Source organism: Microcaecilia unicolor, chromosome 2, assembly GCF_901765095.1.
Source record: "Microcaecilia unicolor chromosome 2, aMicUni1.1, whole genome shotgun sequence".
Taxonomy (NCBI): Eukaryota; Metazoa; Chordata; class Amphibia; order Gymnophiona; family Siphonopidae; genus Microcaecilia; species Microcaecilia unicolor.
Window position 1 is genome coordinate 451,938,743 of NC_044032.1, and position 24,703 is coordinate 451,963,445.

A 24,703-nucleotide genomic window follows, 5' to 3' on the forward strand; every position below is an offset into this window, starting at 1 on the left:
GCTAGAGTGGGGCTTTGACAGCAACTCCAGTAGTTGAAATATAGGACAGAGCAGAGTGGAATTCTATGGTCTATGTCCCAGAAACGCCAAAGAAAGACTATGATCAAGTATATAATATCACATTCATTGTTGATTTAAATCTTGAATTGATAATGAATGTGACCGTTGGGCAGACTGGATGGACCATTCAGGTCTTTATCTGTCATCATTTGCTATGTTACTGTAACAGAGGCAAATCATATAATAGAATCCTTTCTTCTAAAAACAGCGTGTCATAATCTTATTTTTGATCTGGAGGGAAAGCCTCACGTGTCATGAAGTAACTCCGAACTTTGCAGTTATACTGTCGTACACTTTACGGAGTACTCACTCGCATCATTGGCATAAAAACCTCCAGTATATTGTGATTGTTATTCACTCTATGCTAAGATTCAGCATAGCTCTAGATGGGGTCAGTTCTTACTAAGATAGAAGCCCAAAAGGAGCCAAGACAAACTGCCAGGCAAATTATAAATTAATGAATTGTTTCCTTACTCTTACTCACCCAGGAAATTAATTTGCTTGAGACATTATAACTAATCCTCTCTCATTATGCAGTGACCCTTGGTTCACCCTAATTGTTGATGGCTTCAGGTGGGGAAGGAGAGAGGTTGGACACTTGGAGGAAGAAGGGAAGGAATGATTGTAGACACTGGAGGTAGGAAGAGGTGATGGTGGACATGAAGAGGTAGGGACGGAATGATAGTGGACACTTGGGGTAGAGAGGGAAGACACTGAAAATAAGGGGAAAGGGGCCTTGAGCTGCCCCTGGGAGGCTGCACAGAAGAAGGTTTGCCTAAGGTGCCAGATACGCTTGGGTTCGCCCTGGGAGATAGGAAGGAGGTAGAATGACGGGCACTTCAACGCAGCTCTGGTAGCTCAACAAGTTCACAGAAAGTTTTAGACTTGGGTATCTGTACCATATGAGCAAATCCCTGGGGAAGAGAAGAGGAAGCAAATGGAGGAAAGATCTGCTTATCAGAGTAATTTGCACATCAGATTAGCCTGGCCTTATAAGATCATTATAACTTTTTACTTGTCATCCAATGTGATTCAAAGTTCTGCCACAAACTGCCCTGATGCCCCTGACACACACAGCCCCTGTTGGTTAGAGCAGCAGGCGGAGAGCCAGGGACACCAATCTTGGGTGAGTCAGTTCATTCTTCACTGCCTCAGGTACAAACAGATTGAAGATATGAAAATTCCTCCTGTTTCTGAATATAACTTCCCTTGAGCTACTACAGAAAAAAGACGTGAGATATATCCAGTGGTATTGTCAGAACTGGATTTTTGGGGGACAACGATAACTTGAGTGGGCACTAGGCATATACATCTGAAAAGTGCTACTTGTATTCTTAGTGACAGATAAAGCCTTCAACTACACCTGACAATGGATTTCTAAGTAATCTGCAACAGCTGCCATGTATTGTGGGTGGCACTCTAAAATATTTTAAACTCAATTATTTCAAACACTTATCAATGATAAACCACATACTCACACATGGAAACAATTCAGTTACATTATTTAAAGATGACTTGAGGCAGTATCCCATACATTTAAAATTGATCAGACAAAGTCTGCTCTAAAGGACAATTATCTCCACACGCATCATATCCTGCAAAATGTTCTATGAACATAAGAATAGCCAGACTGGGTCATAGCGATGGTCCGTCTAGCCCAGTATCCTACTCCCAAGAGTGGCCAATTCAGGTCACAAGTACCTGGCAGATTCCATTCTATCACTCCTGGGGATAATAATTTAGCACATTTCCTTCAACTTGGCTTAATGACAAATGGCTTATTAATCTATAATATGGTAAAATATCTTTGAAGTCTTTCTTTTCTATTATATTCATTACAGTTCATAAAATGCACAATGAGAATATTGTGTAGAAAGCAAACAACACATTCTAGAAACGTCAGATCCAATCAATCCCATAAATAAATCTGTTTTCCAGGACACTCAAAGCAAAAAATAGTACAATTAAACAGCAGTAAAAAAACACACAAGAGACACCAAACTCATTTAGACCAATGGTCCATCAAACCCAGCATGCTTTCTCTAACAATGCCATTAGAGTCCATTTTGGTTCACTTCCAGAAAGAAGGGATGGCAATCCTAAGCACCCACGGGGCAGCTGTATGACAGCCAATCCTATAAGGGAATGTAGATGCCTACTTTCCTTTGTAGACTACAAGCCTAACTGATAAATATGCAGATATGTGCTTAGGCACCTAAATGCCTGAGACATGCAGATAATATACAGATTCTGTATACTACATGCATAAGTGGAAGCCCCATCCATGCTTTCCCATATGTATGTACCTCTTGCAGATATGCACTATCCCCAAATTCTATATATGCCGCATTAAGTTGGCCCGCACAGCCAAATTATGCGCACAACTTAATTGATTAACAAGTCAATCAATCCTGCTAATTGGTACTTAACCAATTAGTGGCACTAATTGGCTTTAATTAGAATTTATGCACACAACTTTCTAGGTGTATTCTATACGTGGTGCACACAATTCTAATGCGTGAAGTCAAAAAGGGGGCATGGTCATGGACGTGGAATGGGCAGGCTGTGGGTGTTTCAAAAAAACTATGCGTACTAATTTAGAATACACCCGATCTGCGCCTAACTTAGGTGCAGATATTTAGACCTGGTTTAAGTGACTGTCCCAGCTTATAATCGAACGAGAAAAACGCCCAAGTTCCGACCTAAATCGGGAGATGGGCGTTTTTCTCACAAAAACCAATAAAGCGGTATAATCGAGAAGCCGAACCGTGGACGCTTTGCAACTGCACTCCGTCGCGGATGCGGACAAAGGTTGACGGGGGCGTGTCGGAGGCGTGGTGAAGGCGGAACTGGGGCGTGGTTATCCACCCGAACAGAGATGGGCGCCTTTCGCCGATAATGGATGCGTTTGTAGCTAGAATTTAGGGCACTTTTCCTGGACCCCTGTTTTTTTCCACGATAAGGCCCCAAAAAGTGCCCTAAATGACCAGATGACCCCCAGAGGGAGTCGGGGATGACCTCCCCTGACTCCCCCAGTGGTCACTAACCCCCTCCCACCACAAAAAAATAATGTTTCACAACTTTTTACTTCACCCTCAAATGTCATAACCCTCCTCCCAAGCAGCAGTATGCAGTTGTCCCTGGAGCAGTTGTTAGGGGGTGCAGTGGACGTCAGGCAGGTGGACCCAGGCCCATCCCCCCCCTACCTGTTACAATTGTGCTGCTTAATCTTAGTCGTCCAACCCCCCCCAACCCACTGTACCACATGTAGGTGCCCCCCTTCACCTCTTAGGCTATAGTAATTGGTGTAGACTTGTGGGCAGTGGGTTTTGAGGGGGATTGGGGGGCTCAACACCCAAGGGAAGGGTGCTATGCACCTGGGAGCTCTTTTACCTTTTTTTTGTTTTGGTAAAAGTGCCCCCTAGGGTGGCCCGGTTGGTGTCCTGGCATGTGAGGGGGACCAGTGCACTATGAATCCTGGCCCCTCCACGAACAAATGCCTTGATTTATTCGTTTTTGAGCTGGGCGATTTCATTTTCCAGTATTGCTGAAAAGCAAAAACGCCCAGCTCACACCTTGGCGAATAAAACATGGGCAGTCTAATTTTTTTTTAAATACGTTCACTCCGCCCCTTCACGGACCCGTTCTCGGAATTAACGCCCATGGAGATAGGCGTTCTGTTCGATTATGCCCCTCTAAATGGGTGTGCCTAAATTTTTAGTTGCAAAAACAGCGTGTGAGTGTATTCTATAAACAATGTGTAACTTTAGGCGTAGATTATAGAATCACACTAACCGCGTGGAATTAGAAAAGGTACCCAGAATGGTGACAAAAATGATAAAGGGGATGGGACAACTTCCCTATGAGGAAAGGCTAAAGTGGTTAGGGCTCTTCAGCTTGGAGAAAAGACAGCTGAGGGGAGATATGATAGAGGTAGACGTGAATTGCTTCTTTACTCTTTCCAAAAATACTAGGGCTAGGGGACACGCAATAAAGCTACAAAGTAGTAAATTCAAAACAAATGGGAGAAAATATTTCTTCACTCAATGTGTAATTAAATTCTGGAATTCGTTGCCAGAGAATGTGGTAAAAGAAGTTAGCTTAGCAGGGTTTTAAAAGTCTGGATAACTTCTTAAAATAAAAGTCCATAAGCCATTATTAAGATGGACTTAGGAAAAATTCAATGCTTATTTCTAGGATACAATTCAAAATAGACTGAAGTAGAGGGAGTAATTAGAGTAATGCGCGCCTCTGCAGTGATCGTTCTTATATTAACTAATAATGGAGGGGAAGTCTCATAAGTCTACATAGCTGATATTACTTCACCACATGGTGAATCTTAGCTTGTGTATGTGCTTATAATCATGGACTCGCCTTCCTCCTCCTTACTATCAATTCTGTGCTACTTGTGTCTCTTGTAACACTGACTTAACACTCTCTGGGACGAGCTTAACAATCCTGATGGCTACACATCGCTTATCTGTATCAGCCGTTGTACATCAGGATAAGCAGCATAAAATGTAGTGTACTGTTCTGGGATCTTGCCAGGTATTTGCAACCTGGATTGACCACTGTTAGAAACAGGATGCTGGGCTTCATGGACCTCCGGTCTGTCTCAGTATGGCAATGCAAAAACAACAACAAAAAACCTGCGTGATTTTTACAGTACCGATTTTTAAGGAGCCATATACAGAATTTTCCCCATGTAAGTTATGTATATATTTACAGAGTAGCACTTAGGTGGAAATTCAGCATTTATATGCCTATGTGAATATATATGTACACATATGCCATTATTCTAAACATTACACAGGTAATGGGCACATAGGGCCTGATATTCAGCCAGCAGTGTAAGCATTATTCTATAAACTGCGCCTAACTTTAAGTGCGGCTTATAGAACAGCGCTTTTTCAGTGCCGATTTTTTTGGCGCCATATATAGAATTCACCCCTAAGTGTTTTGGATCCCAGAAAACATATGTATGTGTCTCAAATTTTACTATACATTTAACAAGAAAACAGAGCAAGAAGGTCGCTCCTAAGGACCGATATTCCATTATGGAATATTAACGCAAACTGGTATCAGTGTGACTTACATTTAACCACAGATACACCAGCCATAGACCTGGCATAACTGTGATCATGTAAATGTGGTAGGGACATGGGGAAACTGGCAGTATCTGTAAGTCAGTGTTTCCCAAGTCGGTCCTGGAGTACCCCTTGCCAGCCAGGGTTTCAGGATATCCACAATGAATATGCATGAAAAAGATTTGCATATAATGGAGGCAGTGTATGCAAATCAAGTTCATGCATATTCACTGTGGATATCCTGGAAACCTGACTGGCAAGAGAGTACTCTAGGACTGGACTTGGGAAACACTGCTGTAAGTTATATGCTTACGTGAGAGTCCCGCCAACGCATTTACACACTATGGGGGAGATTCTAGATATGGCGCCTAAAAAATCGGCGCTGAATCAGTGCCGACTAAGTGTTTTCTATAATCTGTGCCTAGATTTAGGTGCCGATTATAGAATATGCTTAGTTGATATTTCAGAACCTAAATCTACGTGTATCCATTTATACCAATTAAAATGTGGCGTAAATCTCAGTGCGTAGAACTAGGCACGTAAATTTTAGAATACTACGCAATGCTCATTTCCCTGCCCTTAACAATGTACACATCATTACAGAATATGCTTAGCGACTTGTGCGCCTAAATTCTAATCAGTTCCAATTAGTGCTCATTATTGCCTGTTAAGTGCTGTTATCAGTTCTCATTAGATTGTTAAGCTTGTTAAGTTATGTGCATTGTTATAGAATTGGTTCGGATCTCTAGGTGTTCCATATAGAATAGAGAGTTGCACAGAAACGGGGTTCGCGGGAATCCCGCGGAACCCGCAGGATTCCCGCAGGGACGGGGGCAGTTCCTGCGGGGTTCCCGCGGGGATGGAAGCAGCTCTGCAGGGTTCCCGCGGGGATGGAGGCAGTTCCTGCGGGGTTCCCGCGGGGATGGAAGCAGTTCTGCGGTCTTCTTGTAGAAGTGTAAGCTGCACCTGCACCAGCCTCTCATCTACCGAATACCAATTTCTTTGAGTGCTGTCTTCTCCTCCTCTTCTTCTTCCTTGATTTAACAGCACAAATGTGGAAAGTCTTCCATTAAGGAGGTGGTAGAGTCACAAATGATGACGGAATTCAAAAAGGCGTGGGATGAACACAGAGGATCTCTAATTAGAAAATGGAAGTTATATAAAACCTAACCTTAAATGGCTGCATGTGTGTGGATGTATCAAGTGACGCTTAGATGGCGACTCTGGCTGTGATGAACTAGGGCTGATACCTGGCAGACTTGTATGGTCTGTGTCTCATACATGGCAATCTGGTGTAGGATGGGCTGGAAAGGGCTTAGACAGCAACTTCAGTGGCTGGAACATGAGGACAGTGCTGGACAGACTTTTACGGTCTGTGTCCCACAAATGAGAAGACAAATAGACTGGAGTGGGCTTCAACGGCAACTCCAGTAGTTGGAACATAAGGATAGGGCCAGATAGACTTCTGTGGTCTTTGTTCCAGAAACACGAAAGAAACACCATAATCAAGTATATAATATCACACTCGTTGATTTAATGATGACTTGATCATGAGTGTGACTATTGGCAGAGTGGATGGACCGTTCAGGTCTATTTGCTGTCACTTACTATGTTACTATTAATCCTCTTTGCTACCAGGCTGGTGCACAGACCTCAGTTCTGACACAGGCACGAGAATCAGATGTCACCTGACCTACTGGCGCGTGCATGTGGCGACCTCTCAGCATACAGTGCAAGTGAATTGGAGACAAGTCTTACATGTGCGCACCAGAGTGTTCCAACTTCCATTCCTTCCTTGCCTACAGTGCTGTGGCTCAAATCCAGAGAGAGACTGAGGGAGCTGACTGGAATTTTCTTTTATGTACCATTAAATTCTTACGGGGATGGGTGGGGATGGATTAAATTCTTGCGGGGACAGGTGGGGACGGGTTGGGATGGGTTAAATTTTTGCGGGGATGGGTGGGGATGGGTAAGATTCCAGTGGGGACGGGTGGGAACGGGTAAGATTCCAGCAGGGTCGGGCGGGGATGGGTAGGATTTCTGTCCCCGTGCAACTCTCTAATATAGAATCCGGGGGTATGTCACTTACGCATGCTATTCTAAAATGCCGCTTATTTATTTATTTGTTGCATTTGTACCCTACATTTTCCCACCTATTTGCAGGCTCAATGTGGCTTACATAGTACCGTCAAAGGTATTTGCCCAGTCGGTTGATAACAAATACAAGGTTGTATACTGATCGTATGAGGTATGAGTGGAGGGTCAGAAGGGATGAAGATTGCGTGTTGTCCAGTACGATTTTAGTCATGCTGTGTTGCTGGGCGAAGAGGTTTACATGGGGTCGTTGGGGTAGGCCATTCTGGTTGGTTTTTAGTGATTTCCTGAAGTTCAGGTGGTCGTGGATTGTTTTTACAGCTTTTGGGAGACCATTCCATAGTTTTGCGCTTATGTAGGAAAAGCCGGATGCGTAAGATGTTTTGTATTTCAGTCCTTTGCAATTTGGGTAGTGTAGGTTTAGGTAGGATCTTGACAATCTGACTTTGTTTCTTATTGGCAGATCTATAAGGGCTGTTATGTATCCTGGGACTACACCGTATATGATTTTGTGGACTAAGGTGCAGATTTTGAAGGTGATCCGTTCTTTGATTGGGAGCCAATGCAACTTTTCTTGAAGGGGGTTGGCACTTTCGAAGCGTGTTTTGCTGAATATCAGCCTGGCTGCTGTATTTTGGGCGGTCTGGAGTTTTTTTTATGAGTTGTTCTTTGCAACCCGCGTAGATTCCATTGCAATAATCTGCATGGCTTAGGTCCATTGATTGTATTAGATATCGAAAGGTTGCTCTTGGGAAGAAAGGTTTTAATTGTTTGAGCTTCCACATTAAATAGAACATTTTCTTTGTTACAGAGTTTACTTGGCTCTCGAGAGTAAGGTTGCGGTCAAGTGTGACGTTGAGTATTTTCAAACTGTCTTGGCATTTTCATGGGTAAGTACTAGTATTCTGTGCATTCACATGTGAAAGGGGCAGGTAAATGCAGGCAAACCATTATAGAATTTTCCTTTTAATGTCCGTAGCCTGGTGTTTCAATCCTTGATGCTAGTTTTGGTTTTAACTCCCAGTCTTATTATTATGCCCCCTCGTCTGTAAAAGCCCGGCCTGAGTCACACGAATGGAATTTTTCTCATGCTGCACTGTTAATCTGCACCAGCTGGGGGGATTTTCTTTTCTGCTCCACAGAGATATGCTGCTAGGTATACGTTTTCATACTTCTGTAAATTTCACAGAACAGCTAATATACGGGGGGGGGGGGGGGGGGGGGGGGGGGGAATATAAAGAGAGGGGGAATATATGTACACATGTATAACGACATCAAAACACAGGACCAGAGGAGAATGTGCTATGGTCCATGATGTCACCTGGGCACCCTACACTGGAGAAACTGGAAGTCTGAACGCCGCATCGGGCCAATCCGTATAGCTGATACGGAGTCCGGCCAGCAGCTGTTAGAGAAATCGGCATTTAAAACAAAACCTCATTGTTTCATGAACTACAAAGGGCAGTCAAATCCTGAAGGAAAGGGAGCCTTTCTGGAGTTCTGGGCAGGGATTGAATGGAGTACAGAAGTGAGGATGGGTTTATCGCTAACTCTGTAACTGGTAACGCTACTCTTCCATGCGCTAAATAAAGGCAGACAAAAAAAAAAAGAGAGAGAGAGACTGTTTCCACTGCATGGGTCTGTATCCCACACTGACCTTTTCCAGGGTGCTGACTTCACGCTTGCCTCGTCCTCTCAGGAGCCATTGGGGAATGATGACTTCTCCCTGCGGGGACCCTGTGTCCAAAACAGAAGAAACAGACATGAGAGAATGCAGTAAAAGGCCAAAATTCTTTTCCCTGGTATTACCTGGTGCTCTCCTACCCTTTCTTCTGCCCCCTCCTTGCTAATTACTGTATGTCAAAAGCAGGGGCGTAGCCAGACCTCACGGTGGGAGGGGGCAGGAGCCCGAAGTTGGGGGCACATTTTGAGTGCTGCCCTGCTGCGCCCCCACCACCACGCCTCGCATCCCCTCACCTCCTTGCCCCCCCCAACCTCGCCTCACCCCCTCACTAATAAATACCTTTGGTGGCGGGGGTCCTCAACCCCCACCAACCAAAGCCTTCTTCAGCGCGGTCTGTGGCGCAGCCACGTTCGCTGCCTGCCCCCTGCTCTTCTTTCTTCTTGCTCCTGGAGGAGCAAGAAGAAAGAAGAGCAGGGGGCAGGCTGTGAATGTGGCTGTGCCGGAAACCGCTCAGCATCAGCGTGCACAGGAGGAGCAAGAAGAAAGAAGAGCAGGGGGCAGGCTGCGAATGTGGTTGCACCGGAAACCGCTCAGCATCAGTGTGCACAGGAGGAGCAAGAAGAAAGAAGAGCAGGGGGCAGCCAGCGAAAGCGGCTGCGCCGGAAACCGCTCAGCATCAGCATGCACAGGAGGAACAAGAAGAAAGAAGAGCAGGGGGCAGGCTGCGAATGTGGCTGCGCCGGAAACCGCTCAGCATCAGCGTGCACAGGAGGAACAAGAAGAAAGAAGAGCAGGGGCAGGCTGCGAATGTGGCTGTGCCAGAGACCGCGCTGAAGAAGGCTTCAGCTGGTGGGGGTTGGGGACCCCCTCCAGCCAAACCAGGGGCCCGGACAAAATTTGTGGGGGCCCAGGCCCCCCATAGTTACACCCCTGGTCAAAAGAGAAGCAAATCCCAATATAACAATCAAATGTGATAAGAAACAGTGGAAATGGGTTTTCCCTCAAGTAAGCCACAAAGGTCCAGGTACAGTTCTATATGGCACACTATAGCAACATAGGATGAAATTTGAAGTCACACACATACATGTGATTAAAAATGCCCCCTTTATTTATGGTTTATGGTTTAGTACTTATATTCCACTTTTATCCAAGGCAGAGTACAAAAACATACATAATTATACTATATATAATTAAAGTATCACATACCATGTAAAATGGGTTTATCTTGTTGGGCAGACTGGATGGACCATACAGGTCTTTGTCTGCCATCATTTACTATGCATGTTACTATGTAATACATAGAAACATTAAACAATCAATACAATAATAAGAAGACAAAGGCCAGATTCCATATATGACGCTGAAAAAATCGGCACAAAGAAAGCGCTATTCTATAAACCTCGCCTAAGTTTAGGAAAGGTTTATAGAATACACGTAGCACCTGTCCCCAGGACTAAAATTTAGGCGCGACCAGCTGTGCCGACTAAAATGCCCATGCCTGACTTAGGCGCGGATCGGGCTTATTCTGTAACAGTGCACTGCCCATGACACACCCTGCCCCTGCCATGGCCACGCCCCTTTTGAGATCTGCACAATAGAATTTACTTCACCACTTTACAGAAAACGCTTAGAAAGTTGCATGTGTAAATTCAAATTAGTGCAAATTAGTGCCGATAATTGCTTGTTATTGACAATTATTGGTGTCAATTGGTTTGTTAATCAATTAAGTTGCATGCATAATGCGGCCACATTGCGAAATTTGTGCACGCAACTTTAGTCGCCATATATAGAATCTGGGCCAATATAATATTAATGTTTAAAAATTTATTTATAGTCCATGTTATCTAAAAATTCTCAGTGGAGAACAATTTACATACAAAATAGTAGACAAAAACCTGTTAGGGAGCAGCTTCCAAAACTGGCAGCCTGAAAAACCAGATTCTTTAGTCAAACAGGACCCCATATGTCCTTATTTTTATCTTACTTTTACTATTTTTGTCTTCAGTCCCTTCGACCCCACTCTCCCCCGCACCATCCCCAGATGGCAGAAGAGTGAATAAAACATAGTAGAATAGAAAAAGGATAGACACCGAAGAACAAGGCTCAAAAAGAAAGCAACAGAGCCAAGCAGGGAAGTTAATATTCCAAATATTCTTTAAGTAATATACCACCTGCCGCCAGTTGTTAACATAAATCTCTTGTTCCTCTTTCCTGAGACAGGATAATTGTGCTTATTGTACCGGTTTATAAACAAGACCTCTAGCTGCCCTACACTTGTGCACCTGCACAATTTGGCACAGAATCACTTTTGTTAAAACATTTTCTTAGGGGGGAAGTACATAAGGCCAGTTTTCCAAAGGAGTCGTCCATTTACTGGCTGTCGGTAAGCGTGTAAGCCCTCTATATGCAGATTTTAAAAGCAATTTAAGGGGAGATACAATAACATATTTACATGACCAGTATGCTTGTTTAAAATGATGGCATTTATGGCGTTCTGCCTAAGAGTTATTCTATAAATATTTGCTTAACTTCCAGTGTATATTTCCAAGGGGAAGTACACATGGGTGGGGCTAATACAGATAAGATTAGATTCAGTAAATGGCACTCAATGTTATTCTATAATGGGCAGACAAAGATGAGCGTCTATTATTGAATAGCATCAAATGCTGATTTCAGCGCCCAAATTTGGGTGCCAGGATTTATGACTGCTGAAACCAGGTGTAATTCCTGGCACACAATTTGGACAATCATCCCCAATATTCTATAACACTGCATGCAAATTTTAGGGATACCCCTGACTCACCAATGCACCTCCCAAATTCAAATTGGTGCCAATTAGCACTAAATTATTTGGACTAATTGGCTCATTAGCTATTTAATTGGGTTCACAACTTAAATCAGCGCCCACATATCAGCGCACAATTATTTAGAATCTAGGGGATAACTTCCAGTACAATGTACGTAATGCACTGGATTCTATGTATGGTGCCTGAAAATTCTGCGCAGGAAAAAAATACGCCTAGGAATATTCTCTAAACTACGCCTACATTTTATAGAATAGGCTTAAATTTCTGTGCGGTATATAGAATACGTTGAGCGCCTCTCCACATAACCAAATTTAGTCACGGCCATTTATGCCATGCTTTACTTGGCGGAAATCCCGGCGCATAAATTAGGCGCAGAGCGAGTGTATTCTAAACAGCACGTATAGATTTTAGAAATGCCAATGCCCCACCCATGGCCACACCTCTTTTTCTACTATGCAACTTAGAATTTACATGCGCCACATTACAGAATACACTTAGAGAGTTGTGCATTTAAATCTTAATTAATGCCAATTAATGTTGATAATTGCTTAACATCCTAGTAACAATACTGATTAGCTAGTTAACCAATTAAGTTACTTACACTGTTATAGAATGTACTTTGATTTCCACATGGAACTTAAGGCACTATATATAGAATCCTGGGTTATATGGGTATCTTAAGCACTTAGGCGCTATCATTATACAAGCTCCACGGATGGTATAAGTGCTTACACTCAAGTGTCTTTGTGTGCATATAGTCAATTACACTAGTATTTTTATTTAGATTTTCAGTAGTAGCTCAAGGTGAGTTACATTCAGGTACACTGGGTGTTTCTCTGTCCCAGGAGGGCTCACAATCTAAGTTTGTACCTGAGGCAATGGAGGGTTAAATGACTTGCCCAAGATCAAAAGGAGCAGCAGTGGGATTTGAACCAGCCACCTCTGGATGGCAAGACCAGTGCTCTAACCACTAGGCCACTCCTCCACTTGTATAATGGAAACAAGATGCCTACTTTGTTTTAGAGAAAGCTCCTACCATGTGCCACCCTGCTATAGAATTCCCCTTCATATGGACAGGACCGGTGGAATGAGGCAAGCAGAGTATGCACGGCAGGGGGGCGCCAACATTCGGAGGGTGCCAGAAACTGCCAGGCATACTTGCTGTGCTGTGCTCTACTGGCCACTGCCACCGCATACTACAGCCCTCCAAAGACCTACCTTGAAGGCCAGGGTCCGCCCTGGTGGTGTAGTGGCCTCTGCGGCTGCAGGGGCAGGAAAGAAACTCACTCTTTCCTGCCCACTGCTGCTACTCCGTTTCTTGTTTGCTCTTCTGAGCCACGGGCAGCGCTGCCGTGTTGAAAAAATGGCTGCCAAGACTTCCAGCGGCAGTCTCACGAGTGTCAAGGGTATGTCAGGGGCGTTCTGAAAAGTTGCACGCAGAATTACAGAATACTGCCTTACAGTGCCTAACTTGAGTGTGTTCCCAGGGGAAGCTGGCCAATCGGTCTCATTTATGTTTAAATGAGTGTGAAGACAGTTGTCAATGATGTTTTTCAGATAAGTTTTGCATTTTTTATTCTAGTTAATTGAGTAGTAGCACTAAGCACATCAAGTATAGCACGTTTGAAAAAATATGAGAGTAGCCCGATGAAAGAGGTGCTATGCCACTTGGCAATAAAACAGTATTCTTAATCCTAATAGGGTATATATATATATAATAGGAGGTACCTAAAACATTAACAACAAACAGTACTCCTGTTCTATATAAATTACAAAATCTTTATTAGTGAAAACAAACCAGTGCATTAAAAGAATTACCAAATAGTATCCCTGCAACTCACTCACACTGCCATCCACACCAGACTTATACCCTGATCACATATGTAAATCCCACAAAGAACATTAAACATAAACCCTAAATTGCAGTTTCTTCAGTCTCTGTGTATCATCAGAGCACAATCTCAATAAAGATCAGTCAGTGAGCCCTAAAAAAACACACAAGGGCACACAAAACCCAGTTCTTAATAATTGTAGCAGATATTGAACATTGCTGATCTTTGTATCCAACAAGTTCTCAAGTGAAGAAAGAAAAAAAAAAAGCTGGAAGCTTGGAGGTGGGGCTGGGATTCCCTGCCTGGACTTTAATCCCGTTGATATGTTATAGGTGATAAGGGGTGGTTCCCCCTGAGGAAGAGCTACGAAATGTGGTCTCGCATTGGGGAACTTTGGAGTATACCAACTATGTGGGTTTAATTTACCTATCCCTGGAAGCCTCCCACTTACCTGAAGCATTCTTTGGCTGCCTTTAATTTAAAGGTTTGACTGTGTGCAGGAGGATCACAGAAGATTTGTGTGACTCTGCAATTCCCAGTGTTTCTCTGTGGTGTTTTTATCACAGGGATAAGAACAGTGGCTTTATATTGCAGTGGAGTTTTTTTTCTTTCTTCACTTGAGAACTTGTTGGATACAAAGATCAGCAATGTTCAATATCTCCTACAATTATTAACAACTGGGTTTTGTGTGCCCTTGTGTTTTGTGTGCCCTTGTGTGTTTTTTTAGGGCTCACTGATTGATCTTTATTGAGATTGTGCTCTGATGATACACAGAGACTGAAGAAACTGCAATTTAGGGTTTATGTTTAATGTTCTTCGTGGGATTTACATATGTGATCAGGGTATAAGTCTGGTGTGGATGGCAGTGTGAGTGAGTTGCAGGGATACTATTTGGTAATTCTTTAATGCACTGGTTTGTTTTCACTAATAAAATTTGGTAATTTATATAGAACAGGAGTACTGTTTGTTGTTAATAAAACAGTATTGCCTAAAAAACAGTGGTTATTGCTGAGGGTACTCTCAAAAAATTAAAAATCACAAATAAACCCTTGAGAAACAATATTTTGAAAACAGAGACACAATTTTGAGCTCATTGTTTGGGCTTCTAGTATTAATAGATGTGTTTTACCAGCAGTTAATAGTCTTGGTTCTATTTTGTTGTAACTTGAGTGCCAGCATTTACACCAGCTTTTAGCAGACGTAAGTCCATAAGACATAAGGCGCAGGATCTACGCCAAACACTATACTATATAAGGCATGCACCCTTTATAGAATAGCAGTGCTGAATTTTGTTTTTGGCACCCAAGTTTTGGCATCATTTATAACATTTCCTCCTACGTGTGTAAACCAGGAGCCCCCACCCATGCTCCACCCATGTGTACCCACCCCTTCCTTTCTGGCGATGTGCCATTGCAGAACAGTGCTTAGGCATTCTGCTGGCACTTAGCTGGGTAAATGCAGACAAACACTAAAACATAATCAGTTAAGCTGATATTAATTGGCTGACCGGCTAAGTCAGTGGTTCCCAAACCTGATCCTGGAGACACCCCAGCCAGTCAGGTTTTCAGGATACCCACAATGAATATTCATGAAAGAGATTTGCATGCGCTGCCTCCACTGCATACAAATCTCTCTCATGAATATTCATTGTGGAAATCCTGAAACCTGACTGGCTGAGGTGTCTCCAGGATCAGGTTTGGGAACCACTGAGCTAAGTAATAGCGGTCAAAGATAGACCTGATATTTGCGCAGGTCTATCTGGCTGCTAAACTTTGCCAGTCAGCCAATGAAAATGGGTGCTAACCACCTACCCTGTTTCCCCAAAAGTAAGACAGCCCCTGAAAATAAGACCTAGTAGAGGTTTTCCTGAATTGGTAGATATAAGGCCTCCCTCGAAAGTAAGACCTAGCAAATTTTTGTTTGAAAGTAGGGCCGCCGAGAGCCGGACAAGGCCGCCCCCGGGCCGCCCCCCCCCACCCGAGGTCACCGGGCCCCCCCTCCACCCACCCTCCGTCGCTCCCGGAACTAACCTTAAATGCCTCCTTTCACTTTTGCAGCAAGCAGCAGCAGGGCAGACCTCTGCTTCCTTCCGTGCCCCGCCCTCATGGATGTTACGTCAGGCGAGGGCGGGACACGGAAGGAAGGAGTGGCCTGCCCTGCTGCTGCTTGCTGTGAAGGTGAAAGGAGGCGTTTAAGGTTAGTTCCGGGAGCGACGGAGGGCGGGCGGGCCAACCCCGATGTTTCCACGAAAAATAAGACAGCCCCTGAAAATAAGACCTAGCGCATTTTGGGGGGCAAAAATTAATATAAGACAGTGTCTTATTTTCGGGGAAACACGGTATGTCACATGACATAGCCAGTGACCAGGCTAGCCGCTAAACCCTGCATTCTATATAGTGTACCTAGAAATCCGCACCAAAATCAGTGCAGATTCTATAACGAAGCGCACAATTTAACAAGCTTAACAAGCTAATGAGCACTAATTGGCACTGATTAGAATTTAGGCACACAACTCGCTAACCGTATTCTGTAATGATGTGCACTGAACTTCTAATGCGTACAGACAAAAATGGGCGTGGTTATGGCGGGGAAATGGGCGTTTTATGGGTGTTCTGAAATTTAGGTGCCTAGTTATAGAATATGGCCCAGTGCGCCTAAATCTACGTGCTGAGATATACGCCATGTTTTCACTGGTGTAAATGAATGCCCATAGATTTAGGTGCTGAAATATCAACTAAGCGTATGCTATAATTGGCACCTAAATATAGAATACAATTAGTCAATTTTTAGGCGTCATTAATAGAATCTCCCCCTAAGCGGTAATATTCAGCTGAGATAGCCGGCTATCTAGTGCTGAATATTAGTTCTTAGCCCAGGTGTGACCCAAGGCAGGGATGAGATGCTGCCTGTGTCCCTGCCCCCACCCCCGCCCAGTCTGGCATCTCCCCCTTTCCATCCTCAACCCTCTTCCCTCTGTGTTTATCTTATTTTTTCTTTTCCAAAAGGCAGCAGCAGCAGCAGCGATTCCCATAAGCTGCCCTGCCACAGTGCCGGTCTACTGTGTCCCACATCTGAGGAAACAGGAAGTTCCATCAAGAAGCAGGCCAGGCCGCAGTGTGGAGAAGAGGCCAGTGCCGGTGGCAGGGCAGCCTACGGGAATTGCTGCTGCTGCCACTGCTGCCTTTTGGAAAACAAAAAAATAATGTAAACATGGGGAAGAGGGTTGAGGAGGGAAGGGGAGAGTGCCACTCCCTGGAGAGTGCTGCCTGAGGCTCCTGCCTAATGGTAGGGCTCATGGACATAGCTAGGTGGGGCCACGGGAGCCTGGGCCTCCGCAAATTTTGTCCGGGCCCCTGGGTTTGCTGGCGGGGGTCCACAACCCCCACCAGCCGAAGCCTTCTTCAGCGCCGGTCTCCGTCGCTCTGCGTTCGCTGCCCTGTGCTCTTTCTTCCTCCTGACATCCTGCACGTTCCTTTAAGTGAAACTGAGCATGCTCAGTTTCAAGTAAAGGAGCGTGCACAGGACGTCAGCAAGAAGAAAGAGCAGGGCAGCGAATGTGGCTGCGCCGGAGACCGGAGCTGAAGAATGCTTCAGCTGGTGGGGGTTGGGGACCCATGCCAGCAAAGGTATTTGTTTTTTTTTGGGGGGGGGGGAGCAACGAGGTGGTGAGGGGAAGCATTGAGGTGAGGGGGAGCAACGAGGAGGTGTGGGGGAGCAGTGAGGCGGTGGGGGGGGCGAGGCGGCAGACTAAAATGTGCCCGCCCAACCTTGGGCTCTGGTCCACTCCCACCGCGAGGTCTGGCTACGCCACTGGTGGCTTTTCCGGGCTTTAGGCTATTTAACTGGCCAGGAGCTGTTCCTAGAGGGTTAAATAGTTTTAAATATCAGCCAGTATAAATTTAAGTGTTAGTATTCTATGAATTTAAGTGTGCAAATGGCACTTAAATTTAGGCACCAAGTTGTAAGGTGGTATATGTATATTCAGCATCACTTCTATCTATTTAGCAGTGATGATGGACATATATTATTTTAAATGCTGTCACCAGGATTTATAATGATATAGGGGTAGATATTCGGCCAGCACCAGCATTATCCCTGGATATTCAATTCCAGGTCATGTCCAGGCAGTGGCATTGATTATCCAGGTTTATATGGCCAACTATCTGGGCTTAGTGTGAAATTCAGTACTTAACTGCCTAAGCAGCACCACATAAAGATAGTTCTGTGTTTTATGTAATCCGATTTGGCCACTAAGGTGGTTAAGTGCTGAATATTGACGCTTAACCACCTAAGTGCCGACCACCCCCAGACCACCCACAAAATAGGCAGCTTTGTTTAGCGGTTAGTGCTGATATTGCTTGAATAGCCCTGCACAGGCGAATTACATGACCAGGAGCCTCTCCTGACTGCTTAATCACTTTGAATATCAACTGCTGACACAGCTGAAAATAGACCCTAGAGTTTTACATAATGGGGTGGGAATAAACAGGGCCGCTGAGAGGGGGGCAGGGGGGACAAAATTCCCGGGCCTGGGCCTCCAAGCGGGGCCTGGCGCCGGGGTCAGGCCGCCGGCGCTGCAGTACCCGGTCTCACCTGCCTGCCTCCTCGGCTCCGGGTCCCCTGAATTCGAAGCGGCAGTCACAGATTGCCTCCCTTCGGGCCTTCGCTCCCTGAGTCCTGCCCTCACAGAAACCGGAGGTTACATGAGACGAAAGCGGGACACAGGGAGGGAAGGCCAGAAGAGAGGTGATCTGTGACTGCCGCTTTGAATGGAGGGGCCCTGGAGCCTTGGAGGCAGGCAGGTGAGAACGGGGACTGCAGCAAAAGGGGGGGGCAGCAGCGGCGGGGGGAGTGACAGGGGGCGGAGGCGGGGCAGCCTTGCCCCGGGCCCGGCCTAGTCTCTCGGCAGCCCTGGGAATAAAGAACGACTGAGAAGGGTTCAAATCCTTAACCATTTTTTTTTTTCTTTCTGCAAAAACTAATCTGGTGTTCCTACAGATACTGCCTCGGGCAGGCTCAAAATAAAATCACAGAGCAGGCAGACCAGTCCTGATCACCTTAGGAAAGTGCAAGACATTGATGAAAAGAATTAGACAGAAAAGATTAATGTTGTTAAAAGTGTGAAATGAGGTAAAAGTAATGCATTTGATACAGCGCCTTTCTGTGATACAACCAAAGCGGTTAACAACTTATCTGCAGGTCCTTTCTCCGTCCATAGTGTGCTCACAGGAAACAGGATTTTAAATAAACCATTGTTTAATATGTGTATTCAATGCATAATTAACCTTTAACACTGAATGAATGTGGGAAGGTCAAGCCATTCATTATATTTTCTTTTGATTAGCCTTTAAACACACCTCCCCACTCCAAACCAATACAAAGACTACAATACTACTACTACTACTTATCATTTCTAAAGCGCTATTAGACGTACGCAGCGCTGTACACTTGAAAAAGAAGAGACAGTCCCTGCTCGACAGAGCTTACAATCTAATTAAATACAGGAAATTCCCATGAGATTCAATTACTGCATAGCTTATAAAGAACCACAGAGGTGTAATATGGCTTTCAGGAATGACCTGTCTCCTGTGCCTGTTCAGTTTTTAGCCATGCACGGGGAGGGGGGGGGCAGTTCTCCTTGGTGCATTCTCAGCTTCACTAAATCAAGCATGTGCATGGTGGGGGGGGCATGGGGGTGGGGGGGCCAGCATGGTGGCAGCCCAGTAAAAGAGCCTGTGGCCGAAACACAGATTTGTGTCGAGTCTGTAATAAAGGTTTTCTCATTTTATCTTCCTGTCCCAGACTCTGGAGTCATTGGTCTATTTCCCTCTCCTGTTTTTTTGTCTTTTCGATTTGTGGGATTTTGCTGTTCATCCACCTCGGTGGATTACCTATCCCTAAACATATTCTGTAGCATGATATGTGTAAACTCTAAGTCACGTGGAGGGGCATAATCGAACGTGAGCGCCTATCTCCATGGACGTCTATGCCCGAAAACGGGTATGTGAAGAGGCAGGTCAGACCGTATTTTCGAAAAAATGGACGTTTTTCAGCTGGGCGTTTGTTTTTTTAGCGATAATGGAAACTAAAAATGTCCTAATCCGAGCCATTTGGTCATGGGAGGGGCACCAACAGGACACCAACTGGGCACCCTAGAGGTCAGTGCGGTGGACTTCAGACAACGCTCCCACATGCATAACTCCCTTACCACGGGTGCTGAGCACCCAACCTCCCTCCCCCAAAACCCACTACCCACAAATGTACAACGCTACCATAGCTCTTAGGGGTGAAGGGGACACCTACATGTGGGTACAGTGGGTTTTGGAGGCCTCCCATTTACCACAAGTGTTACGGGTGGGGGGGATGGGCCTGGGTCCACCTGGCTGAAGTGCACTGGTGTACCCACTAAAAGTGCTCCAGGGACCTGCATACATGCAGGCCTCTAGGACTTGTTGCTGCTATATAACATTGGCACACCAGTTGACACCTGAAGACTAATCTCTCCGAAAACGTCCTTTACTGGAATAAGCACGCTTACTCACAGTTAACTGCAGATCAGAGGTTGTGCCCCACTGGCAACGAGTCTCCCTGGTACTGAGATTAGCAATAGGTCAGAGCTGGCAGAATGCTGTACAATGCCCTCTTTCAGCCACATTCAAGGGAAGAACCAGTGGCGTAGCCAGAAGGCAATTTTTGGGTGGGCCAACAGGTTGGATGGGTGGGCACTAGAGTTGCCAACTTTTTTGAAAGAGAAAAAACAGCAACCTGATGCACCCATGCTCTATCCCTACCCCACTCCCCATAACTTCAATGAGGGTTGCAGGGCAGGCTTCAGTGGCTGCAGGCCAATTGAGAGCTAAGGGAAGTACAATAGACTGCACTATTCAGCCCCATTGAGCCATGGTCCTCCAACACATATATGGTATTGAAGCCAAACACATTCTGCATCAAGAGAACCTCCTGGCCCTCCACCAACAATGGATACAGAGCACAGCAAGGACAATTCTCCATAAAACTCATCATACAAAGAAATGTTGCTTTCTAGTGTAATCTCAATTACAGACATATTATAAATTAACTTTTAAAAAAATCTATAAAACAAGAGCAGATCAAGATGGCGTCCGTGAGAGGAAGCGCTTCCTGAGAGCTCCTGAACCTCAAGCCGAGTTTCGGAGCGTTTGTCTTTCCGGGACCCAGTTAATGGGGAAAAGAAAGGGGAAAAGTGGGGCTAAAGCCACTTCTAGCCCCGCTTCCACCTTAACTCTCCGACAACCGACCTTGGAGGCGTTTGGACTTCAGGCGCGTGGTGCTCCGATCTCTGCCTTGGTTGGATCCCCAGAACATCCGGGGGATCTTAGCGTCGAAGTGGCGTCATTAAGTCCGCCCCTGCAGACGGCCCCGCCGTGACCGGGTGGTGGTTTGAGATCGATGGGAGAGCCGGAGTTGGTGTTCTCTGAGGCTGCAAGTGGCCCTGTTGTTTTTTTGACACCAGATGGAAATACATCAGACAAGAGGGCGGGAGGTATTGAACCCTCGCCCTCCCCCATCATGGCTCCACCACCTGTGGGTATCGGCGCTACTACAAGACCGGCAGTCGTTACCTTAGAGGCCCTTTGGGACGCTATCCAGGCATTGAATTCGTCCCTGCTTCAGGCTTCAACTTCTTTCAATTCTGAAGTAAAGGATCTTAAACAACAACAACATACCATGGAATTGAGGGTTAAAGAGCAAGAAGACAAGAGTGAGTCAAATTCACTTGAGATTAAGAAAATGCAAACAATTGTTGGTAATTTAGTGACTGATAGAGATAATGTTCAAAGAAAAATTGAATATTTTGATAACCAACTTAGGCGTAATAACCTAAGATTTTTGAACTTTCCTAAGAGTCCCTTGACACCTCCAATGGAAATGTTAAAAAAGTATTTTACTGATATACTAGGAATTCCAAAGGAAGCTATACCTTCAATTGTAAAGGCGTATTATATTGCAGGAGCCAAAACTTCATCTGTGGAGGCTCCAGCAAACTTAACACAATTCCTTGTGTAATGGTATCAGTTTATTACTGAAATATGTAGCATATTTGCTGGATTATATATATACACCAATATATTTGTGCAGCTTTTATATATTTGACACTGCAGCAGAGAGAATAGTTTCATTTCAAGCCCCTCTCTCCCCATCCCTTTTTCTGGGAACTTCTGATAGCAGGGACCTCACCTTGCCTTTTCTCATTCCTTAAACAAAAGACTTAAGACTGCTTTAAAGTTTTAAATTGACTCTATTCCTCTGATCAACACAACAAAGATTGGACCTAACCAGTAGAGGCAAGGAGACAAGCAGGTGGGAAAGGTGTGAATACCCCATTGAAAACAAAGACTTCAGAGGGGAAATCATAAACAAGACATTTGCTTGTCAAAGGTATACCTGCCCCTCCCATCAGCTTTCAGACATGTGCAGAAAGGAAGGACTTGTAATGTGTATCTGCTCCAGAGACTGAGCAGGAAGCCCTGTACATCAAAAGACCATTTGCCAGCAAAATCCAGACAGCAAGTCTCGTGATGTCATAAGACATGAGACCAAGACTCAGGGGTCGTGTGCAGACATGAGACCAAGATACCACAATGCTTTGCAAATGCCCAAGGGTCGTGTGGAAACCAGGAAACCAGGACAAAGATCCACATGGCATATCCTCCTGCAGCTTGCAAGATATAAAAGCAAAAGCTGCTTCCCCAAGATTCAGATTCTCTTCAGCTGCAAGCAACTCAGATGATCCACTCACTGCAGAAGCCCTGTTCCTGTCCTAACCATGTGCTCATCAATCAGCTGGACCACAGCATGCTTGTAACAAGGACTTGTAAGTTAACCTACCTGCTACTTTGTTCTATTTATGCACAAATTCTCTGTTCTAAGATCCTTTTAAAGACCTACCTCTCGTGTGCAATTGTATATTAAATCAACCTTTTTGAAGCTAAAAATACAGTCTCTTTGTGTTCTGAGTATATGGTATTTTTTATATATACTTAATTTATTTAACTTATTGCAATTATCACCTTTGGTGATTGGTGGAGAAATTAATTTCCTAAAACTTATAAATACAGCACCTGCTCTTAAATTATAAACAGTAGCGAGTGCTCTAGAGCTCTTTCCCCCAAGATAAATCATTTCTTGTAACACTTGCATCCTTTGCCTTCGAAACTGATAGAAACAATTCATATTTCATATTGTAAGCCACACTGAGCCCGCAAAAAGGTGGGAAAATGTGGGATACAAATGCAATAAAATAAATAAATAAATAAATAAATACTTAGGTTATACTTCAGATTTATGTCGCTTCAGTTTTTTGGATCAAGGATACAAGTTTTTTCATGACATCAGTAAATCTACTCAGAGAAGAAGGAGAGAATTTCTGGGACTTAAGCCCCGGATTCTTGCATTAGGTGGAACTTTTAAGTTAAAATTTGCATGTAGATGTCTTATTTCTTTAAGAATGGCTTATTATGTATTCTTTGACCCAGAAAAGTTGAAACAGTTTATAATAGCAAAGGAAAGCGGTGGCGAATCTGCCTCGAGAGCAACCGAAGTTAGCTAAAACCACTGGCAGAGATCCAGAACTTACTCTCTCATTGTATTTAGAGATTTTTTTTCTCTCTTATTTTTCCACAATCAATTTCCTTGTATCTTGATCAATATTGTGGTCTAAGTAACAATGACATTGCTATTTACCCTTGACTATGTAAATGATAGTGAAGGAGTATGTTAATTTTTCTTTTTATTGTATTTCCTGATTTTCTGACATTTATTTTTATATGAATGTATATTTTGAAACTCATGAATAAAAAAAAAATAAAAATAATAAATAAAAAATCTATAAAACAAAAGTCACTCAGAACCTAGAGCAAATCTACCATGCCAACACTAACTTCCAAAAACAATGATCCTACCTATGAAAAAGAAGTGCCTTAAATATTATAGTAGGGCCCAAAAATACAAATACATTTATCAGGAAAGCTGAACAAGCCAAATTACTACAGAATGCTACATGGAAACTTCATGCTAACAGAATACCTCAGTCACACACACAAGACACAAATGCCAATACAGAATAAGTGACCACAAACTCTAGAAATATAAATGAAACGGAAATCCCAAGAAACTAGACCTTGCATGTAGTACAACACTAGAGAAACAAGAAAGAAAGGCATTTGCTCCTGTGCAAAATATAAAGATGGCGCATGCCAGGGATGGTGTTAGGGGATGGAACTAGGGCAATTGTGCTTGGTTCCTTGGCCAGAGAAAGCCTGTATGCTGGAAGCTGAAGGCGCAGCCTGGTAATGGACTTTGGGGTCCTTTCCTAGATTTCTGTCCTGGACCCCAGCCATGTTTATCATCAACTTTGGCAAGATGTACATTCCAAATCCAACATATTATATTCACAACATTGAAAATAAAATAATTTTTTTATACCTTTTTGTTGTCTGGTCATTTTTTCTTAAATCATATTGGTCCCAGTCTCTGGTTTCTGCTTCCCTCTTTCTTCTCTTAACTCACTTGCCAGGGTCTCCTATTTGACATTTCTTCTTTCTCCATGTCCATCATCCATCTCCCATCTCTGTTTTCCTATATTTCCTTGTCCAGTATCTCCCCTGTGTTCATATCCCCTCATCCATCATCATTCCTCTGTGCACCTATGCACCCCATGCCTAGCATATCCCTTCTGTGTTCCTATTCTCCCCCTTGTCTGGTATCTCTCCCCCCCCCCCTCTGTGTCCATATACCCCCCTCTCCAGTGGCCAGCATTTTATCTCTATTCCATATCCCCATTCCCCCCCCCCCCTTGTCAGGCATTACCCCTCTGTGCCCATGTGCCATCCCCACACAGCATCTCACATTTGTGTCCCTGTCCCCATGCTCCCACCTAATGCCCATCATCTCCCTTCTGTATACTTACCTATGTCCCCTTTCTCCCTCCTCCACACCAATGTGTCCCTCTCCTCTCTGATCCCACCCCCCAACCAGCTTCTCTTCCGCTCTTTCCTTCCCCTTATGCATCTGGCTCTTTTTCCATGCACCTCTCCCCTTCCCTCCAACCTTCCCTCTGCAAATCCAAAACCTCTCCCCTTCCCTCCGACCTCCCCTCTG

At 44.4% G+C, this 24,703-nt stretch overlaps 1 protein-coding gene across 1 annotated transcript in view; it reads right to left on the minus strand.

Moving 5' to 3' along the window:
* Positions 1 to 24,703, minus strand: part of LOC115461247 (disintegrin and metalloproteinase domain-containing protein 33-like) — a 365,631-nt gene that overhangs the window by 295,722 nt on the left and 45,206 nt on the right. Inside the window, exon 2 of the mRNA XM_030190948.1 lies at positions 8,899 to 8,978. Coding sequence (XP_030046808.1) covers positions 8,899 to 8,978 — 80 coding nt within the window. The remainder of the gene's footprint in view (positions 1 to 8,898; positions 8,979 to 24,703) is intronic.